The 13,744-nt window shown below is 50.4% G+C and overlaps 6 protein-coding genes across 6 annotated transcripts; 2 read left to right on the top strand and 4 right to left on the bottom strand.

Moving 5' to 3' along the window:
• Positions 1-31: 31 nt before the first annotated feature.
• Positions 32-751, bottom strand: N7515_000053 (uncharacterized protein; the record flags this gene model as incomplete). Its single annotated transcript, XM_056660797.1, has 2 exons — positions 32-370; positions 536-751. 2 exons carry the CDS (start codon positions 749-751, stop codon positions 32-34), a joined length of 555 nt encoding a protein of 184 aa, XP_056525963.1.
• Positions 752-4,075: 3,324 nt separating this feature from the next.
• Positions 4,076-4,597, bottom strand: N7515_000052 (uncharacterized protein; the record flags this gene model as incomplete). Its single annotated transcript, XM_056660796.1, has 1 exon — positions 4,076-4,597. One exon carries the CDS (start codon positions 4,595-4,597, stop codon positions 4,076-4,078), a length of 522 nt encoding a protein of 173 aa, XP_056525962.1.
• Positions 4,598-6,122: 1,525 nt separating this feature from the next.
• Positions 6,123-6,999, top strand: N7515_000051 (uncharacterized protein; the record flags this gene model as incomplete). Its single annotated transcript, XM_056660795.1, has 4 exons — positions 6,123-6,141; positions 6,209-6,719; positions 6,789-6,867; positions 6,931-6,999. The coding sequence occupies 4 exons, from the start codon at positions 6,123-6,125 to the stop codon at positions 6,997-6,999; spliced, it is 678 nt and encodes a 225-aa protein (XP_056525961.1).
• Positions 7,000-7,993: 994 nt separating this feature from the next.
• On the bottom strand, positions 7,994-8,362 carry N7515_000050 (uncharacterized protein; the record flags this gene model as incomplete). Its single annotated transcript, XM_056660794.1, has 1 exon — positions 7,994-8,362. The coding sequence occupies one exon, from the start codon at positions 8,360-8,362 to the stop codon at positions 7,994-7,996; it is 369 nt and encodes a 122-aa protein (XP_056525960.1).
• Positions 8,363-9,471: 1,109 nt separating this feature from the next.
• Positions 9,472-10,805, top strand: N7515_000049 (fungal specific transcription factor domain-containing protein; the record flags this gene model as incomplete). Its single annotated transcript, XM_056660793.1, has 4 exons — positions 9,472-9,532; positions 9,684-10,281; positions 10,369-10,465; positions 10,524-10,805. 4 exons carry the CDS (start codon positions 9,472-9,474, stop codon positions 10,803-10,805), a joined length of 1,038 nt encoding a protein of 345 aa, XP_056525959.1.
• Positions 10,806-11,429: 624 nt separating this feature from the next.
• Positions 11,430-11,983, bottom strand: N7515_000048 (uncharacterized protein; the record flags this gene model as incomplete). The annotated part of the gene is made up of 2 exons (XM_056660792.1): positions 11,430-11,880; positions 11,931-11,983. The coding sequence occupies 2 exons, from the start codon at positions 11,981-11,983 to the stop codon at positions 11,430-11,432; spliced, it is 504 nt and encodes a 167-aa protein (XP_056525958.1).
• Positions 11,984-13,744: the final 1,761 nt, after the last annotated feature.

Here is a 13,744-nt window from a genome sequence, read left to right as displayed (position 1 = left end):
ACCATTCGAGCGCACCAACTCCTTCGAATGGTCACAACTCCGATCGGATGGAAATCGGAGCGATACAAGCTATGCTAACCGCCGCCGAGGCCAGCGATAGCGAAAGCAACTCACGGGCTATCTTGAGGAATTCTGGGTATGTTCGCGGTAGATTCAGCTGCTGAGTGAGGCGGTTACGCATTGTAGCTTGAAGGCCTTTTCGGAAGGCTGAGATCTTTGTAACATCCGGCCAATGCTGGCCTCTGGCCTCGTAAAGGAGACGTTCAAACTTGGCAATATAAGCGGCGAGGGACTCGTCGCCGCCTTGTCGAACGGAAAGGAGGCGGTCCTCTGCCTCTTGAACTTTATTCGGATTGTCATATACTCGTGGCTGTCGTTGTCACGCGCAGTTGCGAGCTGCGGCAAAACCATTGCTTGGACCTGGCTCGAGAGATTCATGTAAACATAATAGAATTGTGCTGTCGAATCTCCAATAGCTGGTCCGTCAATGGCGAGCTTTGCGCGGATTGGCAGCATCCCACGTGTCATATTTGACTATCGCACCAGTAAACTTTTCAGGATCGGGAAGCGAGGGTTTTGGTCGCTTCGATGAGGAGGATGAGCGGTGTTGAATCTGCTCGGTTTGAATTTGAACCCGTTGAAGGTCATCTCGGAGACTTTGGATCTGAGCGCGAAGGATGTCGATAAGAGGGGTGACCTGGCGATCGACATCGCTGGTAATACTGTTCCGAAGCTCTTCGATCTGATCCATTTTGATGAGGGAGATGGATCAAGGAAGAAAAGAGATGAGAAGGGAGCAAGGTTGATGACTTGCACTTGAACCTTGCCTGAAGGTGATAACAGTTGAAGAGGAAGAGAGAAAAAAGAAAGTGGGATGATTCTGGGAAACGAAGAAGGGAAATAGCAGCCTCTCGCGCTCGGCTTACTGCTATGCCCGGAGTAACCCGATGTCTCGCAACACAGAGACTTGTGTCTAAGGCTTCACCAGGTTATCCGTTGAAGAAAAAATGATACCTAATCGATGAGAGTAACGAAACCTCCGATTATAACGGGCATACCTTAACTCAACCACCGGCTTTCGTGGAGAGGACCTTTGATAAAATGTTATGATGATGCCGATAACGTTTCAAACAAGAAGAGTATAGCATTTAAACTAGATTATCAAAGGTGGAAGAGAGACAGAAGGATGAAGACAAGTGAAAGATGATGGGCTGATGCAATCATGCTACGTCATCTGTATCCTAACACATCCCTGAGATCCGCCCTGTGGACTCTTCTCATCTGAGTTGTAAACCTATGTCACTAACTCGTGACACTTTATATCCGTATACCAAGAGATCCACGTCGATGAAGACGCTCCCGGCCACTTCGGAGAAGCCATCGAAGTCAATGCTGATTGAGTAATTGCTTGGTGTGAAGATTGCTTTGAAGTCTATTCCTGCTCTTTGCTTCCTGCCCGAGGGAGGCGGTTGATCTGGTGCTTCCATTGCGAGCACGAAAACTTCTCGAGCTATGTGAGACGACTGCATGGCAGACTCAACCGAGATTGGGGTTAAATAGATTGAAAAGAAAATGTGTGAAAAGCAGGTTAACGTAGGGATAGGATGGATGAAAATCATCAAATACTGACTCGGATGCGAGGGATGAAGAGGCGTTAGATCGAGCATCTCTCGGTCAGCTAGGTAGTCACGGACGATCTTGCTGCGGATAAATTGACCTAGGGATTATTATTTATAAGGGGTAGTAACTAGTTGGAACTAGGTATTACCGTAGGTCATCGTTGCGTTTAGAGTGGTTTGACGAATCAAATCACGGACTTCCTCTGCAATAGCTGTTGGGGTCTTTGAAAGCAAAGGCGGTGGATGTGTATGAGTACCCCAAGAAGCGAATATCACAAATGGAGTCTTTTTAGATTCTTTGGGATGTTCACAGTCACATGGTGGCTGTTGCTGCCGGAACATTGTGTCAGCCCGCTCGCTTGGAGGAGATTCTCTGCTTGCACAGGTTGGAGGCCCTAAAGAAGAATCAGGAGGAGGGCCCCGCAACTGGTACCATTCAAGTGCATGGCGAACAAAACGAGTGAGGTGGGCACAACTCCAGTACGGGCAACCAACTGGCAACCAACTGGCCAATCCGGTCAGCCAGTTGTCGAAGGACAAAGAGCGCCAACTGGCCACCACTGTACCTAATACTTTGGTACTATTGAGTTGCCCGCTATGTCTCCAATCAACCTATTTCATTCTGACCGTCAACGACAAACCGTGATAAGTGACCGCCCTGTGTCATATTGGGCGAAGGTTACTTGTGTTGATACACTGCCAACTGGCCAGCCACTGATCGAGAAGAGAGATGTCGGAGTTGGCCAGTTGCCGGAATAGGAATACTGTAGAACCATTGATCATTCCGAGGTCAAAATGGGTTTGATTCGCTGAGCTTATCTCGCATGAGCTCATTCTGTATTGTTTTCGTTTCAATGGCTGAGCTTATAGCCTTATTGTGATTCCAAGATCATGTATAACCTTGACTGCACTTTGTTGAAAACCCCCAATTAATCACCTCTCGTACTTGCGCAGGAAATGCTTTCCCTCGTATTACCAGAAGAGGCACACCCCATAGTGTGGAGAGTTGAAGGTGGTTCGGAGTTTGACCAAGGCATCAAGAAATACATGAGAACGCCAAATATGATATCAGCTCCACCGTTCCCTAAACAAAGGTATCCATAAGCTTGGAATGGCATGAAGGCGAACGACCACTGGATGATAGATCCCTCGAGCGGCCCATCGCAGTAACCCCATGGCGCTGAAAGACAAGAGCGCGCGTGATGTCTCCCTGTTGCTGCGGGGGAACCCCCTCTCCTGGCATTCGACAGTTGAACGAAACTCGGAAAACTACTGTTGCATTGCTGTAGGTCCTAATCAGCTCCACCATCTTAACCCCCGAGCGAGTTTTGGGAGATTTGTCTCCAGCAGAGATGACACGAATCAATTTCGCGCCAAAACGTCTTGAACTTCCCATCCAGGAGGGATAACTGGTCACGAATGAGCTTGCCCAAGAGAGCCTACCAGCCAGACCAGGGCACTAGAGTAAAGCGCAGATAGTACTGTGTATTCCAGGAAACACCCGTTTTGATTATGAAGATGCAAAGGGGCTCACACCTTGCTTCATTTCAATGTACAGGCTGAATCATCGGGCAGCCTGTAGTACTCGAAGTTCCAGCTGGTACCGTCCACTATTTGACAGAGTGTACAGTTCGTAGCATGGGTCGGTTGGGTCCCTCAGCAAAAGTGGCAGAGCCCGTTCTATTTCTCCGGCCAGAACTTGAGTCTGTACCCTCTATAGCTACCGGAGGGTATCCCGATTGTCTGGAAGCCTAGTAGAACATGGTTCTCGTCTTCGGGCCCGTGACCTTTGTATTATCTCCTCCATCAAAAAGCAAGTCTTTGGGACCGTCCCTGATATTTGCGAGCCATCTCACTCGAAAGCGCTTCCGTCCTATGCCAAATAGCATGAGGTCACTGGTGTAGTAAGGTCCAACCTTGACTTGGCGGGAGTTGCCATCACCATCCTTGATTGTAATCGGTCTCCCTGCAAGTTGCCTAGGAGCCTCAATAGTATGTAACTCCTCCATCCACAGTCTCCTCCAGACCTCCACATGCTTTGCGCTGGTAGGTCTGGATTTGGAAGAGATTGCAGGACACTGTTGACTCCGTTGACCACTGAGGCATGAGTCGTCGGTGGAAGCCAACGGGGGATGGAATAGTTGCAGTATGGACAGAGGGCTGCGCAGCGCTGGACAGCCTATGGTAGTAACCAGTGATGATTAGCATTGTGCTTAAGTACTTGGGTAAATTCTACTCACGATGGGACCGGTAACAGGAAACCGAATGAATCGCCGATCATCCTTGTGAAGACACACGCACATATTGGCTTTTGGCTAGTAATGGTCAGTAATAGCCATATATAAAGGGGTGGATCAGCGTTTTCACATACACGACAGTCTCTCTCAGAAGAGCAATGCTGGGTGTTCTCATCAGCCACGCGGGTGACATCGTCTTTGCCTTTGGTAAGTGCTCGATTATGACTTCTTGAAGCGATTCGAAGGTTGCATGCGAGTCATAGTGATTGCACCGCGTCGACAGGAGTCAACAAAGTCCTGCATAGTCACGTCGTCCTTGTAGACCTCTCCGGCCACTAACGTCTGCAGCCGGTACGGGAGTCTCTCGAACAGATCGTCTTTCTGCAGCTCCTCCTCGCCTTTCGATTCCAGAGTAAGACGGGAGAATTCCGCAGAGAACATATTGAAGTCATCGTTGGCCTTCATCTTCAGCTCCCCGTACTCTCGTTGGGCGATGCGACGTTGCTGGGGATCCTTGAACACAAGTTGGAGATGTTCCAGCATCTCCTTGGCTGTTTGGTACCGGTTCTTGGCATCGGGCTCTAAACGGGGCTGTAACTGTGCCTGGGCCTTCCCAGCGCAGCGGTTCATAACGTATGCCATTCTATGCCTTTCCGTAGGGTAGTAGTCCTCGTTGAGAAGCAGCTTGCTCTCGATTTCGCGTCGCCAAGCAGTGAACTTCACACTCACGCCGTCGTCCATAATCGGAGCGTCAGGCAGTTTAGTAGCAAGGGCTCCACCTCGAACACGCGAACAAGCACCACGCCCGCGGTCAATAGTCGTGGGAAGACGAACACAACCTTCGCTGAGCGACAGGCCCTGCTAAAGGAAGGGAAATACTTCAACTGCAGGAAGGAGGGCCACCTCAGCCGCCACTGTCCAGAAGGAGAAACGGAGGATAAGAACAAGACGAAGGCATGGCTGGCTTTAGTACCACTCATCGTCCGTCCGTGAAACTGTGGCTTTGGAGGACCCCATCCGGAGGCTGGCCCTTCCCTGCATGCTTCGATCGCTTGGTTTGTTGGAAGTTGACCCTGAAACGGGCAGCAGTCGAGCTGCGGCGGAAGACGTGGAACTTGCGCGGTCCTATAGGCGCTGTCAGCTGATAGGCTCCAAGTTCGTCTGTCCGCATTCTTTTACCTTGTCGCCGACTTCCTGTTTTCGGGCCATTTGGTGAGAGCCGCTTTCTTGGCCGGTAACACGACATGCTTAGGCTTCATCTTCTTGCTTGAAGCCTGAGAGAGCATGTCCTTGACGGTAAGCGTTTTTAACTTTGTGTGCATGGCAGCGTGACTGTTCACGCACGTCTCCAATAATCATCACCGCACTAGGAGCACGGCTCTTGGGGCTCCGCTCCTTGTGATTGCCCCGTCGATGATGACAGCCTTCCGCAACGCCGGGCACGGTCGGGGACAGCATGCTTCTCGGGATGCTGCACCTTCTCGCAAGTCTCGTCAATCTGGATTCTAGTGCCTTTATTTACCATGATGTATCTCAGGATGTGACGGTATCTATACTCCGTGTGTCTCATCGTCAATCTGGTGGTGGGCCTGGTGACTGCGTCCAAGGAAGAAAGTCGACAGTAGACGTCTCGCTGGTCACCGGCGTGTGATAATAAGACACTATATAGTTCAACTGGGCAGCACGGGGAGTCACGCCTGTGGTAGATAGAGGCACTCGTCGTGTGAGTATTACTCCGTGCACTAGTGGCTGAGGTCCAGAACGGGCGGTAGAGATCTAGAGTACATCGATGGTCAGTTGAGTCTCTCAGTTAATATTCCCATGGCTCATGTCTGACCTTGGGTCTTTGTGTTTGAGACGGCGTAGGCAAAACTGTCTATATAGATATAGATATAGATAGGTTCATAAGAGGAAGAAGAGGAAGAAGAGGAAGAAGAGTAAGAAGAGTAAGAAGAGGAAGAAGTTAGAAGTAGAATGATGAAACAGCAGGGTCAAACATTTCTTTATATACCCAGTTGCAGGTTCCAGAATCATATGACCATTGTGCAGCAAACTGAGACTTCTCTCAGATCTGATCGTCTCAAACCTGTTCCTTGTCTCTCTGAATCTTCCGGCATCTTCTTTAGAACCCTCGGCATCTTCCTTTTAATCGTTCACCTTCCAGCCTTTGACTAGACTTCACTTGATCGCTCGGTTCCCATACCCTCATTGCGTACTTTCAGTTCACATCTACAAGCTTACCAATTGTCATCAATAGCCCGTAATCATGGGTCGCTGGGGATCGCGTAGGTCTAGCTCGCTCTCTCCCCCTCCGTCCTCCCAGGTCCATAAACATACTGATTAACATCATAGGTCTCTTCAAATGCGACGAAGACCTAGACATGGCCTTTTCAATGGCAACAGAACTCGGCGTCTCAGACCGCTACTGGAAGCACAGCATGAGCGCAATGGTCCATCAATCCGACATCCTAGCGCCCCCAGAAGCCAAGGCTCGTTACCAAACCCCCGAATACGCTGTCGAGCTGGCAGACGTGATAATCCCCTACATTCGCGACAAGCTCGATACTGACGACCTCGGCGACCGACTCTTCGCAGCAAGCAAAGCCCAGGAAACCGACGAAGACGATCCACGCCAAGAGACCAAGTACCGCACTATCATTCTGGGCGCCTTGATAATGCGTGCTGGCGCCAAAATTAAGAATGAGGATCTGGAGCATCTGCGTGCTCTGATGCCTCAGATCAACTGCTCATTGCGTCGAAGTATGTCTGGTGATCATGGCTTTCGACCTCCGGGTCGAGCTCAGTTTCTTGCTGCGTTGGATCATTATGTGCCTGGTGTTCCGCGTAGCTTTTTGGAGCCTAGGTAGGTTAGGCATTGAAGGAATCCCCTTGGTCTGAGCGATTGGGTTGACAACTCTGCTAGCTGCTATAGTTGTGGGAGAATTGAAGCGGATATTGGCCACAGGCATTTGATTTGCATGAGGTGCAGGGTTGCAACTTACTGTGACGAGGTATGTGGAAGATCACCCGTTACTTATTCTCCTCGCTGTAATGTTGATGGTCGGACCTTATAGGAGTGCCAGCATGCGGAAGTGGAATCGCGCGAGCACCAAAAGGTCTGCATGTGTCCTGAGCGACGCTGATTTCGGAAGATTTAATTACAATCAATGGCTAGGATCTTTGCTGTCGCTGATATTGCTGCGGATGAAGTCTTTGCTTGCATACGACACATGCAGTGATCTTTACACGAAGGAAAGCATAGCTAGCCCTGAAATAGTCCTGAACATCATTCCTTGGTACGTGTTTCCATTTCCAATCAGTCCGTCATATTCCTCAGATTGAGGCGGGCATTTGCTCGCGTAAGATTATACCGGTCGAGGTTTCGATAGTGCACTAGGTGCAGGCGTTTCCCAGTGTCAAAGCAACAATGAGGCCTCTGCTCTGGACTCAGAGCAAGAAAACCATCATTTTTGAAGAATCAGAGGTTCTCATTGGCTGTAGCGTCTCGGGCCGTCCCGCAACGGACCCACTGGTCACTCCCCAGCCCGGGCAGCGGGTGGATGGGGTTAAATACACACAGGTTTCCGGGGCCGTTTCCCCTTTAAATTGTATTTTCCAATCAGTGCAATACCCTTTGCTTGCATAATGCCCATTATTGCCAAACACGAAAACCATCTATGTGCCTCATCTGGGAGGCATCTCCGCGGCGTACCAGATGCCCAAGCCATACAATAGCACGAAGCCAACATTGTTGATGGTCAACGCCTTTACCAAGGTAGCTATCGCTATTCGTCAAATTCCGGCGCAAAAATATAATGCGAGGGTATACCACCAGTGTTGGACCGGTCATAGGAAGGCATCGTGCCTTACCTGGTTGAAAGTTGAGAGGTCGTACACCTGACTATCGAATATTCTTACAATTGGATATGAGAACCAATTTCCAAAAAAAAGTGACATTAATGTGCGAAGTGGTAAATACAGTGCTATCTGCTCCTGGTAGAATTATGCTGATGCTGTGTATTCCAAGGCCATTCACTGGACGCGAAGATGGATTCACTCAGCACGATGTATAGTTGAAAATGACTACCAGTTCCTGGGAACATCTGGGAACACCTCGCCATCATTAACACATCACTTTCACTTGGGAACGCCCTCTCCAGCGTCGCAAGCACCTTGTCCGCCTCCAGTGCCGCAGTACCACATCCGGTCGTCAGTTTCATAGAAGATAGTACCGTAGTCATCCCAGAAGCCGCCCAGCTGGTTGGTTTTCTTGTAGTTCAGTTCATCGCACGTAAGGATCCCCCCAAGAGCAATAGATTCCGTTCCTTCACTGGTGGCCAAGCTCCAGGCTTCGTCTCTGGTTTCTCCCTTGCCGACTTGGCAGCTCGGCGAGGGGTAAATACCCCCAGAAACGCTGTTGTAGTAGGTCATGTCGGCGGCGGCAATCCAGAGAGCAGAGGTGCCAGTTGTGGCGAGCAGCAACAGGGAGATCTTGTCAGATAGCATCTATATCGAGTCAGTGGGGGGTGGCCAAAGGTTTCTAGTAATGATATCTCACCGCGTCGGATTGAATCGAGACAGTTGAGATATCGGAATAGGGAGTGGTAGCTCTGGTGTCGAGATGATCAAGTTTACGGGGGAGAATGCTCACTTAAGTAGGCATCGAGCCAGAAAGGTTGCGATGCAATCTGGAGCTTCAATACGGGAGAGATATTGCCAAGAAAAAGGCCAAACCATGTCAGCTGCAAATCACATCCTAGATAGATTTAGCAGCCTCCGTGAAGGATTGTCGGATATTCCAAAGGCGAGATAGGGCTATATGGTCTTGACTAACGTGTGCCCGTAAATTACCATGTAGAGATACTAGTGGCCAAAGGCACGAATGCTTTTCGCCCGATGTCATATTCAGGGCATTGCAAATGTCGGCTTATTCCGCCATATTTCTGTGGATATCCACTTCATAGCAACTCCGCAGAAGTCCGAGGAACAAAAAGATTAAAGCCGAAAGTCCGGGGCCAAAAGGGAACCGTGGGGGTCTTGCGTGCTGATCCCACTGGATCCTTCGGATCTAGGTTTGGGGGCTTACGTTTGGTCTCGAAGCCTTCCCGCACAAGTGGCCTTGAAGTGGGAATCAGCCTTGCCGCGGAGGATCTTAGGCATTGCCTAATTTGGAGAAGAGCCAAGGCGTGGCGCCCGATCATCGCCCGTAGTGTCCGTAACGTCCGTAGCGTCCGTAGCGTCCGTAGCGTCTGCGCCACTCAAGGGTTGAGCTGCTCTAGCCCCAGGCTCTGAACATAGTACAGTGCACGACGCTCGTACCCATTAAGGGGTTGAAATTTTGCTGTATGTCCATAGCAATTAGCATGCGGACAGGGCCTTCATGCAGCCCCTGCGTATGGACGTCCAAGCTATGAGGAACCCTTGAGATGCTTAGTTACCTGTAAGGCTGTAAGGCTGTAACCTAGATAAGTTGGGGGAAGTGGGGCCGGCGGCCGGCCAGATGTTAATCCGGACTCAACGGACCCCACTGGATGAGCTGAGCGGATACTACAAGCATCCATTGGATGACCACCCTAGGTCAGTTCGGGGCCATCTTCCTAGTGTTCTCACACAACATGGTAAGCCTTGATACACATACTGCACCTCAGGCCTGCGCGGCGTGCAAGAAACGCAAAGGTAGGTGTGATAGATTACTACCGTCCTGCGGCTTCTGTCAAAGGTATGATGACTCGGATCTGCCATTGTAGCTCACCTGATCACTTATTCCTGAGTTGACTACATAGCAAAGGAAAGCCCTGTTGGTATCAACAGCTGGACTTAAGCTCAGGCGCTCATTCTTCATTACCGAGTTTCCCGGCGGTATTCTTTCTCGACCATGATATGTTCCAAGCTTCCCGCATGGAGCTTCCGCCCGCCGGGACTCTGCTACCTTCGTACGTTACAACTGAACTCGGGGACTCTACGCAGTCCCGCCAGATTGCGTCCCATTTCTTCAGCACCGTTCACCATTGGATGCCCATTGTCTCAAAACGTCGATTTCTCGAATGTCACTTGAATCCACTTACAGCGTACCGTGCTGATGCAGCACTCCTCTGTCTAAGTATGAAGTTAGTCTTGTGGACCCCGGTCACCGATCGTTCTGATCCACGAACGACGACCTATCACGCCGCCAAGCGCCACCTACATGAGCTAGACCTAACTGGATGCCTGACACTTCTGACACTACAAGCTGCTATTTTGATCGCGGTTTATGAGATTGGCCATGCGATCTACCCTGCTGCCCACCTCTCGGTGACGGCATGCGCCCAGTACGCCGCAACCCTAGGGCTTGGTTGGACGCAAGTGGAAAGGGGCGGGCGCAGCGCACCTTGGGTGGAAATGGAGGAGCGCAGGCGCGTGTGGTGGGCTATCGTTATCTTGGAAAGGTATGTTCGGCTGACACTTTGCTCTTGCCATGATAGAATTCTTGACCGGCTTGGATTACTGATCCGCTGCATCTTGGGGTGGTGTAGGTATCTCTCGTTGGGATGGCATGAGCGCCCCATTCTTACCGACGGGCCGGCCAGCAACGAACTGCTGCCATCGGACGATGCCGCTTGGAATGCTGAGGTATGATACAGATGCATTTATTGGATTGCGTGGACGATAAGCCAATTATCCTTCTTAGATTGAGGCGCCAAATCACAGGATGACTGCGAGTCCTGCGACCACCTCAACGGATATCAACATGAGCCCCTTTGCTCGTCTCGCCCAGGCCGCCTATCTGCTGGATTGCGTGCAACGTCATATAAACGACCGCACGATGACAGCAAAACAGAGAGACGAGGAAGCTTTCCATCTGGACAAAGCCCTCCGTGCTTTGATGACATTCACAACGAGTGAAATTGCCCGCAGGCAGATGCGGCTATGCTGCCAGATGGCTCTGTGTCATAGGTACATGGTCTCTTGACTTCCGCGACGGACTGGAGCTAATAGATTGTCCTTCAGCTCAATGGCGCTTCTCCACCGCGACATTTTGGTACTATCAACTGATGTCTCTTCGTTCAGATGCGCCCTCGCGAGAGCGGCTATGGATGAAATGGCCGAGTCATTTGTTTTCGAAGCAGAAAGTATACTTAGCAGGGAAGGTTGGAATCTAGATGCTACGTCGCCCCTCGGTTTACATTGGGCATACCAAGCCTCGCTACATTTCGTTTGGTTGGCGAAGAGAGAATCCCCATCATTACGAGCTTCGGCGCTGGACACTGTACTTGAAGCATTGCGGAAAGCTAATTCTCGCTGGAGAGTCGCTGGTGCGCATTACAATCGTGGCTTGCTTTCTTATACTTTGTGGCGACAGTTGCTGACCCTTCCTAGGCTCGTACCTCGACATATTGGCGGCCCGAGAAGCCGCGAATATTACTGCGGACTAGTGCCCTTTCTAGCAATGCCACGTTCAGGGGCGTAGTTCCACTCAGTGAGCAATAAAGCGGCGAGGTCTGAGCACTAGCACAAAAAGAGGGCGCCAACCTAAAGGTGGCAGAGGATTCCGGTACATACATGTAGGTACTTATCAACATAACACCAAGACAGATCACAACTCGATCTCACCCTTCTCTTCGCTCTTCAACGCAGCCTCAATCAGCTTCTTGTATCCAACCACTGCATCCTTAATCTGACAAATACTCAAAGCCTCATGATCACCATGAGCAACTAAGATACTGCCAGGCCCATACAAGTAGCCTTTCACAACGGACCGAATAGCCAGATTCGGCACACCAGTACTATGGTTTACAGTCGTGACATCGAGCCCATCAACATCAACATTCAAATCCTGCGGCGGGTAAGACTCATCATGCGAAGTGAAATCAACCTCAAGTCTCAACCTCCGCCCCCGCACCAGCAACCGCCTCTTCCACAGCCCACCCAATAATGTCCCGCGCTTCAGCAACGTCCCAGTCGCTGTAAGGAAACCAAATGAATTCGGGCTGTTGGCTAGTACTCTATGTACAAGAAGGGTTCGTTGCGGAAAAGGAATGGGAAGTCTAGGGGTGTTATCTTTTCGGGCAAGCGTATCCGCCTCGGGATGTCTTACCTGGCTGAGAATGAATGCTCTGTGTAAGCCACAGACTCGCTCGAGTGGATCATTCTCACGAGTGAGTGGTTGATTTAAGAAGGTACCTAGAGGAAACAACCCCCATCAGCAAATTGCTGGTAAGATGTCCGTCCTTACAGATCTCAGGCACAGCTGATCAGGAGATTGACGAACCCCTCCCTCAACCTCCTCTCTCCTGGTGCATATCCGCATCGGGAAGTCTTACCTGAATGTGAATGAATGCTCTGTGTAAGCCACAGACTAGCTCGAGTGCATCGCTCTCACGAGTGAGTGGCTGATTGAAGAAGGTACCTAGAGGAAACAATCCCCATCAGCAAACTGCTGGTAAGATGTCCGTCCTTACAGATCCCAACACGCTTGATAAGGAGATTGACGAACCCCTCCCTCAACCTCCTCTCTCTAGGTGCATATCCGCCTCGGGAAGTCTTACCTGAATGTACGTGAATGCTATGTGAGTCCCCAACTCAGCTGAACTTGGCAAGTCTCGTGGGTGAGCGGTTGAATGAAAACGGTACCTAGAGGAAACCACCCCCGTCAGCAAATTGCTGGTAAGATGTCCGTCCTCGGGTAGATAGGCATGGACAGCCAGATTGAGGAAGAATAGGGGGATCAAACGGCCTTTTCGTAGTGAATAAGGAAATTGGGTGAGGGAAGGAACCAACATCCTCTCCATTGGTGCCAGTCATCCTCGGGAAGTCTTACCTGGATGCGAATGTATGCTCTGTGTATCGGTGTAAGTCCACAGATTGGGTCGAAGGACAGCGCTCGCGAGTGAGCGGTTGAATGAAAAAGGTACCTAGAGGAAACAACCCCCATCAGCAAATTGCTGGTAAGATGTCCGTCCTTACAGATCTCAGGCACAGTTGATAAGGATATTGACGAACCCCTCCCTCAACCTCCTCTCTCTTGGTGCATATCCGCCTCGGGAAGTCTTACCTGATTGAATGAATATGCTGTGTAACGCGGTGGCGTTAATAACATTTGCGACGTTGATAGGAATAGGTGCCTAGAAATCAACCTCCATCAGCAAATTGCTGGTAAGATGTCCGTCATCGGGGAGCTCGGCATTTTGAACAACCAGATTGAGGGAGGGGGATCAATCGGCTTTCCAGTGAACAAAGACCTTGAATGAGGGGGATCAATTTCCTCTTCATGGTGGATAAAGACATTGGGGGAGGGGGACCAAGGTCCTTTTCATGGTGTGCAAAGACCTTGGGGGAGGGGGACCAAGATCCTTTTCATGGTGGATAAAGACATTGGGGGAGGGGGACCAACATCCTTTCCAAAGTGAGCAAAGAACTTGGGGGAGGGGGACCAAGATCCTTTCCATAGTGAACAAAGACATTGGGGAAGGGGAACCAACATCCTTTTCATGGGTGCCTGTCCTCCTCGGGAAGTCTTACCTGGCTATCAATGGATGTTCTGTACAAGTGCATATATCGGCTGGAGCTAACATCTCTCGTGAGTGAATGCTCGATTGGAAAAGTGCCTAGAAAACCACCCCCCGTCAGCAAAGTGCTGGTAAGATGTCCGTCCTTACGGAGCTCGACACATTGGAAGGCTTACCTTGAACGTGCACTGGCTTCGTCCCCTGTCAGACAGAGAGATACAGTGAGTTTGGTTTCCCTTGTGGTAGGTACCAGTCCGGAAAGAGGGACACCATGTTTTATGACGATCAACATATCTGAGATATCAGATGTAGTAGTGCGTACGTAGGTGACTGTCTGGCAGGCACATGTTGTCTGGTGGATGATGGGGGGTAAACGCATGTGATGACTTACATGGTTGAGGTG

This window comes from Penicillium bovifimosum (genome assembly GCF_028826915.1).
Source record: "Penicillium bovifimosum strain IBT 22155 chromosome Unknown utg000001l_segment0_segment0, whole genome shotgun sequence".
Classification (NCBI taxonomy): domain Eukaryota; kingdom Fungi; phylum Ascomycota; class Eurotiomycetes; order Eurotiales; family Aspergillaceae; genus Penicillium; species Penicillium bovifimosum.
The sequence above is the reverse complement of the archived record's forward strand: the minus strand, read 5'-3'. Positions and strand labels throughout refer to the sequence as shown.